At 58.5% G+C, this 19,344-nt stretch overlaps 3 protein-coding genes across 4 annotated transcripts; 1 reads left to right on the forward strand and 2 right to left on the reverse strand.

Annotated features, from left to right (window-relative positions):
- The first annotated feature begins 7,330 nt into the window (after window positions 1–7,330).
- MLST8 (MTOR associated protein, LST8 homolog) lies at window positions 7,331–11,096 on the forward strand. Of its 2 annotated transcripts, none has more exons than XM_069569763.1 (9): window positions 7,331–7,390; window positions 7,911–8,112; window positions 8,241–8,292; window positions 8,372–8,534; window positions 8,835–8,910; window positions 8,996–9,148; window positions 9,970–10,094; window positions 10,237–10,400; window positions 10,490–11,096. In XM_069569763.1, exons 2-9 carry the CDS (start codon window positions 7,984–7,986, stop codon window positions 10,606–10,608), a joined length of 981 nt encoding a protein of 326 aa, XP_069425864.1. In that variant the 5' UTR covers window positions 7,331–7,390; window positions 7,911–7,983; the 3' UTR covers window positions 10,609–11,096. The 2 variants fall into 2 exon arrangements, with proteins under 2 accessions (XP_069425864.1, XP_069425865.1); XM_069569764.1 differs by having other exon boundaries at window positions 7,337–7,390; window positions 8,244–8,292.
- BRICD5 (BRICHOS domain containing 5) lies at window positions 10,969–13,371 on the reverse strand. Its single transcript, XM_069569773.1, has 6 exons — window positions 13,141–13,371; window positions 12,152–12,274; window positions 11,804–11,959; window positions 11,626–11,727; window positions 11,258–11,411; window positions 10,969–11,155 (listed from the first exon to the last, which is right to left on the reverse strand). Exons 1-6 carry the CDS (start codon window positions 13,291–13,293, stop codon window positions 11,061–11,063), a joined length of 783 nt encoding a protein of 260 aa, XP_069425874.1. The 5' UTR covers window positions 13,294–13,371; the 3' UTR covers window positions 10,969–11,060.
- Window positions 13,372–13,496: 125 nt separating this feature from the next.
- On the reverse strand, window positions 13,497–16,626 carry PGP (phosphoglycolate phosphatase). Its single transcript, XM_069569762.1, has 2 exons — window positions 15,632–16,626; window positions 13,497–15,532 (listed from the first exon to the last, which is right to left on the reverse strand). The coding sequence occupies exons 1-2, from the start codon at window positions 16,536–16,538 to the stop codon at window positions 15,207–15,209; spliced, it is 1,233 nt and encodes a 410-aa protein (XP_069425863.1). The 5' UTR covers window positions 16,539–16,626; the 3' UTR covers window positions 13,497–15,206.
- Window positions 16,627–19,344: the final 2,718 nt, after the last annotated feature.

Below are 19,344 nucleotides of genomic sequence, written 5' to 3' on the forward strand. Positions count from 1 at the left end.
ACGCCTGGGTCCCCCTCCTGCGGCCGCTGACCTCGGTGCGCCCGCGCCGGCCGCGCGCCCGGCTCCTTGGCTCCGCCCCTACCTCTGGCTCCGTCCTCCCGAGACGCCCCCTCCCCACGTGCCGGCCGCGCGGCTCCGGCCTGGCCTCTGCGGACACCCCGCCGCCCGGGCGATGGCCGGGGGACTGGACGCTGAGCCCCGACTCGGCGGCGACGTCAGGCAGAGCCCGAGAGCCTTCCAGAGGCTGCGGGACCCACGGGGGGAGGGACTCTGGCACTGGGCGGGCGGGGACCCGGGCACCGAGAGACCCGGGCACCGGGCGCGGGAGCCGGGCCGCCAGAGGCTGTCAGACATTTCTGGCCCGTGGCTCCCGTGGGAGGTGTCGAGGGACTGTGAAGAGGAATCTCCCAATAATGAATTCGGTGTCAGGGAACCCGCACACCCCCCGCCCCGCAACTGCACCTTCACGCCCTGCTGTCTCCAGCTTTCTCCATAAACAATGCTCCGCGACCCCCACCCCCGCCTCAATCCGAACCCCGACCTCAGTGCACCTGCCCATCACCAGCTGGGGTTTAAGCCCCCTATGCCTTCCACTAAGGGACTGGGTTACTTCATCCCCAGCACCGAGTGGGAGGTAACTCTTCAGATCCACAAGCGTGGGGGGGGAGTGGGGGGGTCTGTAAGGAGGCTTCAATACCCCCACCCCCAGCACCAGTGGGGTCACAGCCCTGCCCAGCAGCAACCTGACCGCCCTCCCCCCCCACAAGCCTGCTTACCCCCCCAGCCTCCAGCCACAGCTTCTGACAGCTCCGCCACTCCCCCTATACACACAGGTCTCATCCTTCCGACCTCAGCCTCCTCCAGGCCTCACCTTGTTTGGCATGGCTGCAGCATTCTAGAGACAGAGCTGCTCAGACTCTCCTCATTTGCAAGGACGGGCGGATGATCCCTCCTCCACGCAGCTTTGGGAAGGTTCACACACATGATGGCGGGACACCCCTCTCCCACCCAGATCATCAAGCTGGTCCAGGAAGAGGCAGCCAGAGGGTGGAGGAGGGTGAGCAGCAGGCACTGGGATTCCCTGATCTGGGCAGCTGGTCAGTCCCCCCGTAGGGTCTCCCATGAAGCTAGAGAGCAGGCCAATGTCTTACATCCATGGGGGTCCCTAAACACAAGGGCCTTTCCCCCGACCCTTTATGGTTACCAATTCCTGGGCACCTGCTGCGTCAGGCACCATGCTGGTCACTTCCTAGGTGAACCTGCACTTACTGTACCCTTTTCACAGATGAAGATTCAAGTGAGGCTCAGAAAAGCCAAGTGACTCACCTGAGGTCCCAGAGTTTCCAGTTCATGAGTCTGAGATCTGAACCCACAACCACCTCTGCATTTGTCCCAGTTCTCCCTCTTACCAGATTTGCTTTTCCAGTCACTTTGTCTTTCTGCATCTTGATTCCCCCTCAGTAAAATAGGGAGTGATACCTCCCTGTAGATTATTCGAGGATTAACTGTGATGCTACCTATAAAGCACTTTGCCGTAGAACTTAGTAAGTGCTCAGCAAATCGCTTCTGTGGGTATTGTGAATTCCCCATCTGGGTAGCAATTGCATTTTATTCATCTGCAGAGCTTAACAGTGTGCCTAGCACACCGGAAACAGTTCCAAAAAAAACAAAAAACAAAAAAAAGTTAGTTAGCGTCCTTACCATTATTTTATGTTTTGGCTGTCTGAGACAAACCATGAACTGTGGTGTTGGAGAAGGTTCTTGAGAATTCCTTGGACAGCAAGGAGATCAAACCAGTCAATCCTAAAGGAAATCAGCCCCAAATATTCACTGGAAGGACTGATGCTGAGGCTGAAGCTTCAACACATTGGCCACCTGATGCGAAGCGCCGACTCATTGGAAAAGATGATGATGCTGGGAAAGATTGAAGGCAGGAGGAGAGAGTGACAAAGAAGAGATAAGATGGTTAGATGGCACATCAACTCTATGAATGTGAGTTGAGTTTGAGCAAACTCCGGGAGATGGTAAAGCGTAGGGAAACCCGGCGTACTGCAGTTCATGGGGTTGCAGAGTCTGTAGCAAACCACTCTGGTCTGAGCCTAAGATTTTCAGGGCCTAGGGCAGGAGTATGAGCAGAGGCCCACACACCAAATGTCTAGGAATTTAAACATTAGAAGTCGTGCTAATAAGATGTTAAATAAAATATGTTCTACCATCCTTCCTTGACAAATACACCTTCATCATACCTGAAAGGCCAAGTCCTAGTTTAGAATGATCACATAGCTCTGGAAAATGAACTGGCCCTGCCTCTAGCTGCCTCGCCTCCAATCTCTGCCCACCTCCACGCTAGACAACTAACAGGTAGCTGATAGACCTGGGAGTGGGCAACTTGCTGTGTGGCCCATCATCCTTTCAGGACAGACCTGGGAAGAGAGCTGACAGATTCTGCTAGATTCGTTCTGATAGGTGAGCCTAATGCCCTAGGAGGAATCAGGCATTCTAGATCCGCTACCAACCAGCCCAGAGAACCCAGGACAAGCTCCCTACTCTCAGCTTTCCCATCTGTAAAATGGGCCAGTAGTTGTGCCCACAGTCCACGGCTGATGGGAGGGTCCACCTGGAAACAGAGATGTGAACCTTCCTGGGGTCCCCTCATCCCAGGGATGGGGGCGACAGAGCGGGCCATCCGCTTTGGCCAGGGATATGAGGATACAGAGGCGTGGGACCTGGGCAGCCCTCCAGGAAGTCGGGCCTGGGAGGACGATCCCAGGAGGAGGGGCCGCTGAACCAGCAGAATTGCCGAGGCTCAGCCTGGAGTGAAGCGGCTGCCTTACCGCAGCCTGGGCTGGCCCCCTGCCCAGCTGCACAGCAACCTCTCCTCTCCCCTGGCCGCAGCACAAGCCCTGCTCTTGCCCACCAACTGTATGCCCTGCCAGGGGCTCCCTGGTGCCCCCCAGCCCTCCAGGGCCCTGAGGTCCAGCCCCTTATGTAAAAAATGGTGATGGTGAACGTCCCCTCCCGGTGGACTGCTGGGAGCGTGAAGTCTGAGAGCTACCATGGTTTCTATCATTCTCAAAGATGCCGCCTCTGTACAGTGCTCAGCTGATGCTTAGTACATGGAAGGGATCCTCAGCTATGGGTCGAGTCTCCCTTTTCCGCTCAGCAGGGATGCTGGAGCTACTCAGGCAGGACAGGGAGCCTGGCCTGGTCTCTCAGTTACCCCCTAGGCATGGCTCATATGCAGCCCTCCCCCCAGTGCCAAGTCACTTCAGTCATGTCCAACTCTGTACGATCCCGTGGACTGTAGCCTGCCAGGCTCCTCTGCCCATGGGATTCTCCAGGCAAGAAGACTGGAGTAGGTTGCCATGTCCTCCTCCAGGGGATCTTCCTGACCCAGGGATCGAACTCGTGTCTCTTATGTCTCCTGCATTGGCAAGGGGCTTCTTTACCCCTGGTGTCACCTGGGAAGCCCCCCACCGAGTCCTCACAAAAATGCTCAGGACTCAGACACCTGGCTGTGTCCCCCAGCCCTCTCCTGAGCCCGCCTCTCTCCCACACTCAGGCTCTCAGGCTTTATGCTGCTCTGGATATCCTTCAGGTATTCCCAGGCCTGCATATCCATCTGCCACTCCCCGGAGCTGCCCTGGGGAGCACCTGTACTTCAAGAGGAAGATAAGCATGTTTGTGGGGTGGGTGTGCCCGCATGCAGTCGCCCAGCCAGAAGGGGCAAGGTCAGGGTGTAGCTGAGCCCAGTGGGGTGGGTTCTGCCGCGTTCTAACCACGTGCCCTGGGATGTGTGACTCTACATCTGTGAGTCTCGAGGGGTTTCAATTCAATTTATTTTTGGCTGTGTTGGGTCTTCATCTCAGAGCAGGCTTTCTCTAGCTGCAGTGAGCGGGGGCTACTCTCTAGTTACAGTGCCGGGCTTCTCGTTGCAGTGGCTTCTTTTGTTGAAGAGCGTGGGCTCTAGGGCATGTGGGCTCAGTAGTTTTGTTGCTCCGTGGCATGTGGGATCTTCCTGGATTGGGATCGAACTCACGTCTCCTGCGTTGGCAGGTGGATTACCACTGAGCTACCAAGGAAGCCCCAAGCCTCAGTTTTCTCACCTACCAAATGGGAGTGGTTCCTCCTTGGCAGGGTTATTGCGAAGACCCAATGCAGAATGTGGGTAAAAGGCTCAGCCCAGTTTGGCGGTTCCTCAAAAACTGAAACGTGGAATGACAAGATGCAGCAGCCCCACTGCTACTATATACTGGAGCAAAATCAAAACGGGTACTCAGAAGTACTTGAACAGAAACATTCATTGCAAGCATTATTTGTACTAGCTAAAACGTGGAAACCATCTCATCAAGTGTCCATCAATGAATGGAAAAACGGATAAATGAAATATGGTCCATCCATACAATGAAATATTGTTCAGCCATAAAAAGGAATGAAGTACTAATACAGGCGTCCCTTGAGGCTCAGCTGGTAAAGCACCACCTACAATGCAGGAGACTTGGGTTCAATCCCTGGGTTGGGAAGATCCCCTGGAGAAGGGAAAGGCTACCCACTCCAGTATTCTGGCCTGGAGAATTCCATGGAGTGTATAGTCCATGGGGTTGCAAAGAGTCGGTCACAACTGAGCGACTTTCACTTTCACTGACACAGGCTACAACCTGGATGAACCTAGAAAATGTTATGCCCAGTGAAAGAAACCAAACACAAAAGGCCGTATATTGTATGACTTCATTGCTATGAACTGTCCAGAAGAGGTAAATCCATGGAGTCAGGAAGCAGATCACTGGCTGCCAGGGGCTGAGGGGAGGTGGGGTGGGGGATGGGGAGTGAGTGCCTAACGGGTGGTGGGGGAGGAGGGGTTCTTTTGGAATGATGGGAATGTTCTGGAACTAGACAGAAGTGGTGGTTGCACAACATTAAGTGCCACTGAATTGTTCACTTAAAAATGGCAACGTTCATGTAATGTGAATTTCACCTCAATTCAAACAAAACATTCGGTATAGCCCCTTCATACAGAATAAGCTCTCAAAGCTATGAAAGGTGCTAAAAAAATCAGGAGTTCAGCAGGTAAAGAGGCAGAGATGACACATCCTAGGTGTGGGCAAGGGTTCAAAGAGAGGGTGCAGTGAATTCTGAGACTGCCATTCACTCGTGGCTTGTGCAGTGGAGAGGAGAAAGCTGCAGGGTTGGCAGGGGCTGGGCCCAGGAGTCCGAAGGGTGATGGGTGACACTTGCAGGATTCTTACAAGGTTTAGGCTTAGGATTTTTTTTTAGTTAAAAATATTTATTTATGTTTGGCTGCATCAGGTCTTAGTTGTGGCATGTAAGCTCACTAGCTGTAAGCTTAGTACCTGCAATGCGTGGGCTTAGTTGCCCTGCGGCATGTGGGATCTTGGCTCCCCGACCAGGGATTGAACTCACATCCCCTGCATTAGGGAGAAGGCAATGGCAACCCACTCCAGTACTCTTGCCTGGAAAACCCCATGGACAGAGCAGCCTGGCGGGCTGCAGACCATAGGGTCGCAAAGAGTTGGACAGGACTGAGCGACTTCACTTTCACTTTTCACTTTCCTGCACTGGAGAAGGAAATGGCAACCCACTCTAGTGTTCTTGCCTGAAGAATCCCAGGGACGGCGAAGCCTGGTGGGCTGCCATTTCTGGAGTCGCACAGAGTCGGACACGACTGAAGCGACTTAGCAGCAGGAGCAGCCCCTGCATTAGATGGTATATTCTTAACCACTGGATCACCAGGGAAGTCCTCAGTCTTAGGTATACAGAAGACCACTCTATAATGTGAAGGACAGCTTGGAGGGGGCAGGAGAAGGGTGACGGGGAAGCTGCTCCTGAGGGGGGTGGTGGTCCATGGGATCCTGTCTGGCTGTCACTTATGGGTGGGCACCACACACAGAAGAGAAAGCCTTTAGGGGCAGGTCTATCATGAACTGTCTTGGCCATGGGAAGCAGAGGGGTCTGTGGGGCCCTTGATGGACAATGTCAAACAGGGAGCTGGCTGTGAGCTGGAGACAGGGAAGGAAGGACCCGGAGCAAGGAAGGTACTGAAATCCCTGGAGAGTGGGCAGGAGCCCCAGGGACAGGGTGGACACAGGATCTCTGGAGGCTGCCAGCCTTGAGGGGAAGGCAGAGAAAGAGAATGAAAGCGGGGGGTAAGAAGCTAGCAACAGTCACAGGAGCTTTCTAGGAGCAGTGCTGTCAGCCACTGTGTAGACAGACGTAGCAAGATGCATGAGAAAAGTATGTGCTGCGTTTGGCAGTGTGAGATGGCCAGTGACCTTGTGAAACTCTCACTGGAGAGCTGGGAGTAAAACATGACAGCTGACAGCGAGTCAAGCTGCTAGTGAGAAGTGAGGCTGGATTTCTGAAAGGGTGCCGTCTGGAAGGATGGTGTGGAAATGCTGAGGGAGGGACTTCCCTGGCAGTCCAGGGGTTCAGGCTTGGTGCTTCCACTGCAGTGGACACAGGTTCAATCCCTGGTCGGGGAACTAAGATCCCGCATGCCACACGGTGCACAGACAAAAAATTAAAGAAAGACAAGAAAAAGAAACGCTGACAGGAAGGAAAGAGGGAAGATTCAGGGAGGAAGGCTGCCGGGACCAGGGCCTGGGTGGATAGGCAGGGGACATGGCCTTGGTCAAGGGGCCAGAGGAAGGAAAAGGGGTGCAGCTCAATTTAGAAGCCTGGTGGGAAGATGCCCTGGGAGAGGCTGTCGCAAGATTCTTTTTATTTTTTTTCTGAGGCCACGTGTGTAGAATGTGGGAAGGCTGGATGGAAGAGAAGCCGCGAGGGACCCCAGTAATGGACGGGTCACTGGGATTAGTGAAGGGACCTGAGGGTCCGATGGGTCTGCACAGGCCTGACAGGGCCCAGACTAGGGGTTGCCTGATGTAGCAAATAAAACTACAGGACACCTAACCACACTTGAATTTCACGCAAGCAACGTAGAACTTTTTAGTATAAGTATATCCCGTGCAATATTTAGGCTGTACTCAACAAAACACGTTGCTTACCTGAAATCAAATGCAACTGGATGTCCTGTAAATTACCTGGGAATCCTAGTGGGCACCAGACGGATGGGGGGGGGGGGGAGGTGGATGGTACCATCCAGCCTAGGGAACCGCTCTCGGGAGGGTGGGGTCCCCGAGAGGGGAAAAGGCTGGGGTCGCTGCTTTCGTCCCGGGGCCTGTACCGCTTCTTGCCAGGAGACAGGAGCCTTCTACCCCAGGGCTTCAGTCTCGTCCCCGCCACCCCCTTCCCTCGCGCCCCTTGGTGTCGCCCTACTAGCCCATCGATAACTCGATGCTCTGCCTTTATCGACCTGCTCCGGCTCCGCTAGCCGTCCTGGGCCGCGGCGGAGCGGGGAGCCGCCTGAAAGGTACGGGGGGCGCGGGACGAGGGCTGGAAGGCGACATCCAGGGGCCGGGAGAGCGCGCCCGGGGGGCGCTGGCTCCGCGGGACAGAGTCAGGGCGGTCGGCGGAGCGCAGGGAAGCTCGAGGGTCCAGCCAGGGAGCTCCGCCACGCCGCCCCACAGGGCCCGCCGCAGGCCCACTACGCACGCGCGGTCGCCGCGCTCAGGCTTTGCTCGCGGGCCAGTGCGCAGTCCTGCGCACGCGCGGCCCGCCCCTGCGGTACCGCGGCGCCCGCGGCGCGACTGCCCCCTGCAGGCCGCTGGTGGGAGGGCGTTCCGGCAGCGGCTCTCGGGGCCGGGGACGGAGGCAGCGGCTCGGAGCGCGGAGCTGTCCCTTGCCGGTTGCCCTGAACCTCTCCGCGCCTCGGTTTTCTCCCTGTCTAAAATGGGGATGATTTCATTATTCCCCAGCACCGAGTAATCTGCTGTAACGTACTTAGGACGTAGGGTATTCTCTAAACACTGCACTCCCTATCTCTGCTCTAGATGGTCTGATCTCTGGCCCCTGCGGGTCAGACCTAGTGCCCTGTGTCGCTCGGAGCCCTTCGGCAGCCACACCATGAATACGTCTCCAGGCACAGTGGGCAGTGACCCCGTCATCTTGGCCACTGCAGGCTATGACCACACGGTGCGGTTCTGGCAGGCCCACAGCGGGATCTGTACGCGAACTGTGCAGCACCAGGACTCCGTATCCTCCGCTGGGGCGATGGGGCGGGTGGTGCCGGACAGGATGCCCGGTGGGAAGGACGCGGCCCTGAACCCGCCGGGGTGGAGGCCTCGGAGGCCCCTATTGGTCACCCTCCTTAACAGACCCAGCAGGTGAACGCGCTGGAGATCACACCCGACCGCACCATGATTGCAGCTGCAGGTACCCTGCCCTCCACCCCAACCCCTGATTTCTCCTAGGTCCGTCGGCACAGCCTCACTTGTTTGGTCTCTGCTCCTAGGTTACCAGCACATTCGCATGTATGACCTCAACTCCAATAACCCCAACCCCATCATCAGTTACGATGGGGTCAACAAGAACGTCGCGTCGGTGGGCTTCCACGAGGATGGGCGCTGGATGTACACGGGCGGGGAGGACTGCACCGCCCGCATCTGGGACCTCAGGTGTGGGCACGGGGGGTGGGTGGGTGGGGAGCAGCTTGCTGCCCAGGTGGGTAGGGTGAGGGCCAGCCCAGGAGACTGTCTATGCAGGTGACTTCTTGAAGGCAGGTGAGGAAAGCAGGTAGGGCAGGGAGGCAGACCCACAAAGACCCCCTCCCCCCCACCCCGAGCAGATCCCTAGCCTGATCCCACAGAGGGGTCTGGAATGAGCTGTACCAAAGAGCAAAGGAAAGGGTCACTCGGGGAGGAGGGGGGCACCGACGGCCACGCACCACGGACGGGGTGTGTCCCCCCATCTCGAAGGTCCCGGAACCTGCAGTGTCAGCGAATCTTCCAGGTGAATGCGCCGATTAACTGTGTGTGCCTGCACCCCAACCAGGTGAGGGGGCCGCCTGGGGCTGGGCATCCTGGGGCTCTGGAGGGCAGGGGTGCTGCCCGGCCTCACCTCCCCGACACCTCCTCAGGCGGAGCTCATCGTGGGTGACCAAAGTGGCGCCATCCACATCTGGGACTTGAAAACCGACCACAATGAGCAGCTGATCCCGGAGCCAGAGGTCTCCATCACGTCCGCCCACATCGACCCAGACGCCAGCTACATGGCTGCTGTCAATAGCACTGTGAGCCCCGGGGAGAGGGTGCAGCTCGGTGCCCTGTTCTTTAGAACCCTGTTCCTGCAGGTGGCCTCTCCCCTCTCCTCCCGAGTCCTGCTTCCCCAGCTGGGGCTCCAGCTCTGACCTAGCCCCTAGAGCCAGAACCCTGGGGGTCACGCCCAATGCAGCCTCTCGCCGCCGGCCACGGCCCATGCGGCAGACGGGGCCTCTCCACCTCCATTCTTTCCAGTTGTCCACTTCCCTCTCTCCTCCTGGTTCCAGTTTCCCTCCTCTCTCCTGACAGTGGCTGGAGCCTCTCTGACTTCCTTCCCCTGTGACATCTCCCTGTCCTTCAGCAGGAGCAGCCTGACCACCTCCTTCTCCTAGGTTAACACTGAGATGCCCCGGGCTCCTTACCAGGGCCTCAGGACCCTGCCATCTGACCCCTGGACTCCTATCCAGCCTCCTTTTCTCCCTTTAATGTCCATTTGATCTCAGCGAATCAGTTATCCCTCGACATCTCCAAACTGTCCACTCCCAAGCCTTTGCCCTGAAGTTCCCTGTGTCTGGCTGCCCTCATCCCGTCTTGTTCTGCACATTCCTGTTGGCCAGGCGCATCCTGCAGGAAGGCCAGGCATGACCTCCTGCCCTCAGCCCATCAGGCGTGGCCCTTGCTCAGGGCCGGGTCTCCCAGGTGCTCCTTGTCACATATCCCCGGCCCCCAGGTCCTTGTGCGTAGCCGCAGTGCTGGGTGGCAGCCCCTGGATCTAGGCCTTGCTGCTGGGTATCCTCCCCGACCCATCAGACTGGAGGCCCCGGCCTCCTGTGACTTCCCTCCTCCCCGGCAGGGGAACTGCTATGTCTGGAACCTGACCGGAGGCATTGGCGATGAGGTGACACAGCTCATCCCCAAGACCAAGATCCCGGCGCACACCCGCTATGCCCTGCAGTGCCGCTTCAGCCCCGACTCCACGTGTGTGCAGGGCTGGGGGGCAGGAGGTGGTGTGCCTGGGGCTGGGGGCCTGATGCTTTGGGGTCTGCTTGGAGGACAGCACAGAGTGCGGGATGGGAGCGGCTGCTGATGGCACCCCTGCCGTGCTCACCCCCGCCCCCAGGCTCCTCGCCACCTGCTCGGCTGACCAGACATGCAAGATCTGGAGGACGTCCAACTTCTCCCTGATGACGGAGCTGAGCATCAAGAGCAGCAACCCCGGAGAATCATCTCGGGGCTGGATGTGGGGTTGCGCCTTCTCGGGGGACTCGCAGTACATCGTCACCGGTGGGCCCCGCCGCCCTGCCCCCCGCCCCACTGGCCCAGCCCGGGGCTGCTCCCCGAACCCCATCCGTGCTCTCCCTCCCTCCCTGCAGCTTCCTCTGACAACCTGGCCCGGCTCTGGTGCGTGGAGACAGGCGAGATCAAGAGAGAGTACGGCGGCCACCAGAAAGCCGTCGTATGCTTGGCCTTCAATGACAGCGTGCTGGGCTAGCCTTGTTCCTGGGCACTGCAGGCAGCCGTCCAGGCGGCACCAGCCGGGTGTGTCTGTCCAGCTGTCAACGTGACACCCATGGGCTGGCTGCTTCATCCGAGGCTTGCTGGACTGGACTGAGTGACCCTGGCCCCCCTGGCCAGGCCAGTCCACTCTGGGACTTTCTCAGCCCTGGCTGCTTATGTGGATGCAGCAGGGCTCATTCCTTCAGAAACTCTTGACCCACGGGACCTAGAGCCACCAAGGGCGTCTGAGGCTGGCGCTTACCCCCAGCTGGGGCCTCCTCAGCCGCCCCCCCCCCACCCCCCACCAACGCCAGCCCTGTCTTGCGTCCCCAAGGCCACAGAGAATACCGTCACGGCCAGGTGGAGTGGTTTATTATCCCTGTCCACCCTCTGTGGACTGGTGACAGGGTCGGCCAGGTGACCGGCCTGTGGGACCAGGCTGGGGGCTCAGTCCGGGAGGTAATAAAAGCAGACAGACACACAGATGTTGCTCGGGAAGCAGATGTCGATACATAGGTAGATCAGCCGCTGCCTCTGGGGCCCTGGAGGAGGGGTCTCTGTGAACCCCAAAGGACCCTTCCCGCTCCGTCCCCAGACTGTCCTAAGGGAGCCCAGGCCCCTCCGCACAGCCTGCCCCAACTTACCCTCTGCACGTCGGGCCCAGTAAATGGGAGTCTTGGCACAAAGGTGCTGCACGGGAGCCCCGACCTGGGCAGGGTCCACCTCTTGGCTCCCAAGCACTGCCAGCAGCTCTTGGGCGTAGTGGGTGTCCTGGCTGGGGCTTTGCGTCGCCTGGAGCTGCGGAGAAGGATGCTCGCGCTGCTTCTGGCGGGGTGGGGCCCATGCACCCCAGGACATGCTGGTGGCATGCCAGCCCTGCCCCAGCTCTTGTCAGCACCCTCGTCCACAGGAAGACAGAGCTTCTGTTCCCCTGAAACTGGAGCCCCAGCCCGCCCTGGGCCCAGGCTGCACACAGGACCCTTTGTCCGGCCCCTGGCCGGAGGCTCCTCACCTGAGAGGTGTTCACCAGCAGCTGCAGAGTCTCACGGTCTCGGGGTTCCATCAGGCGCAGGAAGCAGGCCTGGTGCTCCGAGGGCCGGTAACAGACGCAACCCTGGGCAAGCAGGCAGGTGAGGCAGGGCCACCTGAACCCCCCCCGCCCCCACACCCCACCCTGCCAGTCCACTCACGCTCTGCCCGTCGAATAGCACTGCCCAGCTGCGGTTGCTCTGGGCTGGAGTCACCCAGATGGTTGCCACGTTCTGAGCCACATCCACCTGCTCAGTTTGGTTGGACCGGGGCATGCCTGGGCTCGGGAGGCTCAGGCGGAGCGTCTGCAGAGGGGCCTGAGTGGGAGGCGGGAGGTCGCTGGCCAGGCTGGGGCTGCCTCAACACACCCCCAGCCCAGCTGCAGGGCTCTGACCCACCACTCCTCTGGGTTTCTGATGTCTGCTCCCTGCCCTGGCCCCACTGGAGGGCTGGTCTCCTCCTCCTCCCGACTGTCTGAGCCTCTGCCTGGGTCCTGAGAAGGGCCTCACCTGAGGAGGGCTGTGGCTGAAACCAAGGAGCCCTCCAACCACAGCAGCAGCGGTGGCCAGCGCCAGCAGCAGCAGCAGCAGGCCAGGAGCTCTCCAGCGCCCGTGGCAGGGCTTGGTCTCCACCTGGAGGCACATAGCAGTCAGTAGGGCCCAGAGTGGAGGCCAGGCAGTGGGCTCCTTCAGGGGCAATAGAGGCTAAGGAAGTTCAGGAGACAGATGCTCTTCCTGCCCTGCCAGGCAGCCCTGGGCCTCTGTCCCCAAGAGGGTGTGAGTGGGGGAAGCGCTCACCCTCGCAGGTGTGGGGTGCTGGGCCCAGTGGCTCCCCTGCCCCATGCTGTGCAGCCAGGGGACAATGCGAGATTGTCTGCTGCTCCCGAGTCGGCTGGGAAACCTCAGGACACCTCCGATGAGCCAGTCCTTCTGGCCCCCTCCCCGTCTGACCCCCCTGCTTCCTCCCCAGCCCAGCCACCTGATATCCCAGTCAGAGACGCCTGGAGGGGCTGCTCATCGCTGCCTGGCTCTCCTGATGCCTGGTCTGCGCAGACCAGAACGCACATGGGCCTGGCAGCTCAAGAGCCGTTGTGGAAGTGGAGACCCAGTGGCTGGCGCAGAGGGCAGCCTAGGTTGCCCAGGACTTTTTAATACAAAGTCTGGCCGGGGGCTGATTTCATTTTCCTGTAGATGCCTGTTCCCAGTCTCTCAGGTTACCTCTACACTCTGGGCACGGGGCCTGGCATACAGCGGGCCATCAGCAAGTGGCTGTTTCATAGGGCTCTGCCACTTCCCTTTCCTCCCAGGCACCCCAGCTGCTTCCCAGTCCCCACCAATGCAAGGCAGCCCGCAGGTGCCTGCCCAAGACCAGGGCAGCTTCTAGGAGGTTCCACTGCTGGAGGGGCAGCCTCCTGGATTGCCTGCATACTGCAGGATGGTGAGGCCAGCCTCGTGCCCACAGACCCCTGCCTGGCCCAGCATGGCTGTCCCTAACTGACCGGTGCCATGCGTTTCCAGCCGCTTTGGGCTATGGATCCCAAAACCCAGTAGCTCCCAGCACTGGCAGGTTTCAGGCAGTGCGTGTCCTTCACCAGCTTCACCCCATGATCGCTTCCTTCTTTGGTTATTTTTTGTGCCTTGTTTTTCCTCATTCTTCAGAACCAGTCTCTCTGTAGTGGGCCTCAAACAGGGCGGAGTTTCTGTGCTCAGAGTCCCAAATTGAATTGGAGTCCCAGAATGGCCGTGTCCTGAGGGTACCCCCTCCCGCTCCCTGGCCATCCGGCTGTGGCGAGACAGCTGCACCCTCCACGCAGAGGCTGCTGTCCAGGCGAGAGCAAGGAACACCAGAGTCAACTGCAGTCGAGAGTTTAATACACCTTTGGGTTCACACAGTGCAACAGGGGTGGGGGGATAGGATGCACAGGCTCCTGGGCTGCTGCCCAGGCAAGAGGGAGGTGTCGCCGGCTGCCGCACGCTCCTGGTGTGGGTGACAACGCCCTGACAGGCCTGCTCAACATCCAGACCCACCTTGAGCCGACCTTGCAGAGCCAACGTCAGCACCACCAAGCTCACAGGCGCCGCTGCCCTCACGTCGCCCCCAGCAGAGTCTGAACCCCAGACGCTGAGGCCTGGGAGGAGCCAAGGCTCAGGACACGCTTTATTGCTCTGAGAACTCTTAAGAGGGTGGGTGAAGGAGCAAGGTGATCTTGAGGCTAGGAGAGAACCATGGGCTCTGAGCAGAAGCTGCTGGGTGTGTGGCGAGGCACCAGGAAGTAGTCGGCCAAAAGGAACAGCTTCCCAGGCACTCCCCTACAAGTGCAGCCAGCGGCCCATCCTCAAAGGTCAGCAACTCAGGGAGCAGGCAGAAAAGGCCACGGCCCTCTGCCAAGAACCCTTGGCTAGTCAGTGGACCCAGCCAGTTCTCCCACTGGCAAATGACAAGGTACCTCAGGGTCAAAACACATGGCTTCAGGGAGCCCTGGAATATGACACCTATCCCAACCAAGTGTCTGGGAAGACAGGAAGAGATTCAATTCCTGTTTTGGGGGACACCTCTTTCCTCCCCTACCCAGAGGGAGCCTTGGGTGATAAGCATTCTTTGGCCAGCACATGCCTTTGGCCCAACTGCTGGCTATCGGGCCCGCAGATTTCTTCAGTGGGATTTTCCCTATAAGACAGAGCACAGCTATTAACCATATGCTTACGCTTCAAGTCCACCACCTGACAAAATTGTTAGAAAGCTAAAAAATAAAAACTTTTGGTACCAATGCTGCTCTGAGCTCCCTGAACGGCAGCCCTGAGTTCAACGACGGCATTCATGCCTTCCTGGCTGCTCGCCAAGCAACAGGCTGTCCAGACCACCTGGGTTTACATGCACGTTTGGAAAGGACCAGGCTCAGCCGGGCTGAGTTTACAGAAATGCACGACTGCATGAGGGTGGCAGCCCTCGTCTCTAAAACGGAACAGACACTCAGTTGTGACATCGGAGTGGTTTTGAAGGAAGTGTGGGGTGGTGAGGGCAGCACCCCAGACCCCATGGACAGGGAGGCTCCACCCAAGAGCAGCCCTTTCCTTCGCTTCCACCCAGCAGGTGAAGACCTGAGGCGGCAGCAGGTTCCTCTGAGGACCACACCGATGGGGCCCCGGCTTGGTTTGCACAAGTTGCTCACAACAGTGGAAATGATCAGTCCCTCCTCCCCACTGATTCCTGAAACTTTCAATAAATACATGACACCCCTAGACCCACCTCAGTCTCACCAGTAGGCCCTGAGGTTACCTGAATCCTGGACACACACTGAACCCAACAGCAAGGCCCACTGGCACCTAAGGCCCAGGATCCCCACAATGCCCTCCAAGCTTAAAAGTGCATTTTAAAATGTAAGTATCTGTAAACAAAGTCGCGCCCCAAACATTTACTTACAAGGTTAACAACTAGTGCCGCTGCTTAACTCCAAGTAAGCAAACTTGAAGCCATCTAGCTGAGCGATGCTGAAGCCCCACCTATTAATTTGGGTAAGTGATTTTCAATTTTCTTTTTATTCTGGAGATTAAAGAGACTAAATCTTTAACCTTGAAGGGCAGGCAAAAGGTCGGCTATGCTGTCAACATAGAAGTCAGGGACCATTTTCTTCTTAGCCATGCAGTCACTTTCCTGATTACTTTTCACGTCTCGCAGACTGGAGACGCCCGTGAGGGTGAGGATGGTCTTCAGACCACAGGTCACGCCCAGGAGGATGTCTGTGTCCAGGCGGTCGCCCACCATGACGGTGCGCTCTGGGTGGATGCCGTACTCCTGGGACACGCAGTCGAAGATGAAGCGGCTGGGCTTCCCTATGATGTCGGCTTGGCGCTGGGCGGCCATCTCCACGGCTCGGACCAGACAGCCGGTACCTGCGGGGGTGGAGAGGGAAGGGACGCGTGCCGGGGGTCAGAGGCCGGGAGGGGCTCGCTGCCCGCCCTCCAGCCTCCCTCCACCCGGGGCGCACGGACCCGCGATGAAGCGGCCGTTCTCCAGGGGGAGTCGGTTGTCCATGTTGGTGCCCACAAGCAGGCAGTCGGGCTGTTGCAAGTAGCGCACGGCCTTGGTGAGCTTCATGTAGCTGAAGTGCGGATCGAAGCCCACCACGACGGCGCGCACATCGGGCTCCAGGGGCGCGTCCAGCCAGTCGCCGGGGCCGTCGCCCCGCAGCGGCTCGGGGCCCACGCCCACGCAGGAGACGCCCACGGCCTCCAGCTCGGCGGCCAGGGCCACGCTGCCCAGCACGTAGGCCTTGGGGGCCGGCGGGCCGGCCAGGCGCTGGCGCAGGTAGAGCGCGGTGCAGTAGGCCGTGCCGAAGACCTCGCGGCCAGCGTCGGGCCCCGCCGGGCCGCCGAAGCCCAGGCACCGCAGCTTTTCAGCGTAGGCCTCGCGGGTCTTGCTGCTGTTGTTGGTGATGAAGCCGAGGCGCTTGCCGCGGGCCCGCAGCGCCGTCAGGGTCTCGGGCGCGCCGGGCACCGCCGTCTCGCCGCGCCACAGCACGCCGTCGCAGTCGAACAGCAGCGTGTCCACGTCGGCCAGCAGCGCCTGGGCCCGCTCGGCGTTCAGCCGCACGCAGCGGCCGTCGTCGCCGCCGGCCTCCGCCTCCGCCTCCGCCATGGCCGCCCGCCGCCGCCACAGGCCGCCGACGCCGCCGCCGCCGCCACCGCCGCCGACGCCGCCGCCGCCGCCACCGGCCGCCCGCTCTTCCTCGCAGCCGCCTGCTGCCGGGCCCGCCCCGCCCCCGGCGCGCTCATAGGCCCCGCGCCTCGCGCGTGCGGCCCATTGGGCCCCGCCTGCGCCAATCCGCCCCCGCTTCCCGCGGGCTGCGGGAGCGCCGGACCAACCGTCACGGTCCGCCGCGGGCAGGCGGGTGGCCATTGGCTGGAGCGCCCTAGGCGCTGCGATGATTGGCTGGCTGGGAGCCAACCGGCATTCTGCGTGGAGCGCTCACTGCGGAAATTCGGCCGAGGAACCGGAGCGCCGGCGCAGGACGTAAGGCTGCTGTTCATTGGCTGCTGCGGGACAGCTCGCCCATTGGAGGCGCTTGGTCAGCCTAGGTGACGGAGGACCTGAATCGAGTGACCCCCGCGCCGGGCCGGCTGTGAATGGCTGGCTTGTCTCCGATCTTGCAGGCTGCGCGCTCCGCGGGATTGCGGCGGGAGGGGTCCGCTCTCCCCTTTGGGCCGGAGTCACGTCCGCACCTTTGCTGGGTCGGCGCTGGGAGGTTCCCTGCGCCGTGGACGCAGTGTCTGCGCATTGGCCGATTATGGCCTTTCCTGAGAGGCAGGCCCAGGCTCCTTCCTAACAAGCCTTGCGTTCTGGAAAGGCGTTTCCAGGCCTTTGCAAAACCGCTTTCCCTGTGCTTGGTGGTCATGTGGACGAATCATTTACAGGGCAGTGGGATCAGGGTCTAAGAGAAGGACGTTAGTGCCTAGGATACAGCACTCAGTAACTGGTCGCTCTCATCATTACTACGTATTACTAACTTTTATGGAGGCATAAAACATACAGATCAATCCTGAATATTCATTGGAAGGACTGTTGCTGAAGCTGATGCTCCAAAAGTTTGGCCACCTGATGAGAAGAGCTGATTCATTGGAAAAGACTCTGGTGCTGGGAAAAATTGAGGGCAGGACGAGAAGGGGGCGACAAAAGATGAGATGGTTAGGTGGTATCACTGATTCAATGGATGTGAATTTGAGCAAACTCTGGGACATAGTGAAGGACAGGGAAACCTGGCGTGCTGCAGTCCATGGGGTTGCAGAGTCGGACACACACAAAACATAACGTGCATAAATCTTAAGTGTGCAGCCTCATAGGATTTTAAAGAGTTGGATACAACTGGGCAACTGAACAGGCCTGTGTAAACAGCCGAGATCAAGGTATAGAATATTTCCATCACTCCAGAAAGTTCTCTCAGGTCGCTAGGTGTCCCTAGAGGTTACCCCTCCAGTTGCTTTTCTGACTTCTGTCACCAAAGAGTGAGTCACAGCCTCCTTTGCCTGTCCTGGACTATTTTGCAGGAGCTTGCCCTGTGTACTCCTGGTTATTCCTTTTTATGGATCAACATAGTATCAATGAAATCCATTCTTCTCAGTGTTTTTTTTTTGTTGTTTTGTTTTTTTAAATTGCCACATGGGTCATTGTAAGAATTTACTCCCCTGTTCCTCACTTGATGGGCATTTGGGTGGCTTCCAGTTTGGGGCCATTGTAAGTAATGCCCCTATGAAGGTTCTTCCTACATGTTCATTTCCAGACACAGGCCTTCATTTCTCTTGGGCAGACACTTAGAAGTGGAATTGCCAGTTCATACAGTCGGTGTAGTTTTCTCATTACTTTCACGAGGGCCAGGGAGCAGACTAGCAGGTCCCAGCTTCCCAAGCACTTACCCTGTGCCAGGCGATCCAGACCTCCAACTCCTAGTGTGTCAAATCTCTGCTCCTCTCTTGGGTCCCTAATCTCCATAAAGTCTACTCTGGGGCCCGCCTCACCCCCAAACCCATGAGGTAAAGCCAGTAACCTCAGTACCCTTAAGGCCCTGCTTGTTCCCCTATGGCCTGTTGTTTGGTCTTGGCTGGTCTGGGAACCGCTGGAGGACAGGGACCATGGGCCGTAAGGGCATGGTATACAGTGTTCCTGCCTGGTGTACCCACTAGCTAGGAGTAGCTAGTACCCACTAGCACCTTCCTTCTGTGTCTCCCATTCAGTTTCATTGGTGGATCTGGTCATGGGAAGAATTGATTTGACAGGAGGTCACAAATCCCGCTTTGCCACCCAGAGGCAGTGTGCGTGGCTCACTGGCAGGAGTGGGAGACGCTGCTCGGTCTTGCCAGGGCTGGCTGGCGCAGTACTTGCTGGCTGCCTTGGTTTACTGGCAGTCAGTAAGTATCTAGGCACTGAGCGCTGCACTACCTTGTCAGAATCACAGGACAACTCCCAGAGGCGGGGATGATTAATGTCCCCATTTATAGATGAGGAACATGAGCCATAGACAGTCACCAACTGGACAGTGCAAAGTTGGGATTAAACTCAGTTGACCCCAAAGCTGAGCTCTGCTTTAACATCCCCTGTAGGTTGTAGGGTCTGAGTTGGCATGGCAGGAGAGGTGGAATGGCCAGTATCAAGAGAGGGGATGGTTATGGACAAGGTCCTGAAGGAGGCTGGAAGGGATGGCACCCTTTACTGGGGAGGACTGTCCCTGGAAGAGTGGCGATACATCTGGATGGGAGAGGTGCACAGCGTGATGGCTTTGTGTCCCTGACACACAGTAGGTGCTCAGTGTATACCTGCCAATGGACAGTGCCAGGGTCCTCCCAAGTGAGGAAGCTGGACCACAAGCAGAGTGGGGCATGGACTTAGATGTTTCAAGGACATACAGTAATCTTCATAGCAGTCCATGCATTTAAATTGTGTTAGAGAACTTCCCTGGTGGCCCAGTAGTTAGGAATCTGCCTGCCAATGCAGGAAACAGGTTTGATCCCTGGTCCAGGACGATTCCACATGCTGCGGGGCAACTAAGCCCACATGCCACAACTACTGAGCCCACGCTCTAGGGCCTGAGAGCCGCAACTATGGAAGCCCGTGCACCATGGAGCCCGTGCTCTGCAACAAGCGAAGCCACCACAATGAGACGCCTGCACACTGCTGCTAGAGAGTAATCCTGGCTCTTTGCAACTAGAGAAAG

The sequence above is a fragment of the Ovis canadensis genome, chromosome 24, assembly GCF_042477335.2.
Source record: "Ovis canadensis isolate MfBH-ARS-UI-01 breed Bighorn chromosome 24, ARS-UI_OviCan_v2, whole genome shotgun sequence".
Lineage (NCBI taxonomy): Eukaryota > Metazoa > Chordata > Mammalia > Artiodactyla > Bovidae > Ovis > Ovis canadensis.

Coding starts and splice junctions, on each gene's coding strand:
- MLST8 (XM_069569763.1), top strand. CDS start 7,984: ATGAATACGTCTCCAGGCACAGTGGGCAGTGACCCCGTCATCTTGGCC. Junction 9,149..9,969: donor TGGCTGCTGTCAATAGCACT/GTGAGCCCCGGG, acceptor CCTCCCCGGCAG/GGGAACTGCTATGTCTGGAA. Junction 10,095..10,236: donor CGCTTCAGCCCCGACTCCAC/GTGTGTGCAGGG, acceptor CCCCGCCCCCAG/GCTCCTCGCCACCTGCTCGG.
- BRICD5 (XM_069569773.1), bottom strand. CDS start 13,293: ATGAGGAAAAACAAGGCACAAAAAATAACCAAAGAAGGAAGCGATCAT. Junction 12,275..13,140: donor GCTGGAAACGCATGGCACCG/GTCAGTTAGGGA, acceptor ATGTGCCTCCAG/GTGGAGACCAAGCCCTGCCA. Junction 11,156..11,257: donor CTGGGCCCGACGTGCAGAGG/GTAAGTTGGGGC, acceptor CCCCTCCTCCAG/GGCCCCAGAGGCAGCGGCTG.
- PGP (XM_069569762.1), bottom strand. CDS start 16,538: ATGGCCACCCGCCTGCCCGCGGCGGACCGTGACGGTTGGTCCGGCGCT. Junction 15,533..15,631: donor GAACGGCCGCTTCATCGCGG/GTCCGTGCGCCC, acceptor CCACCCCCGCAG/GTACCGGCTGTCTGGTCCGA.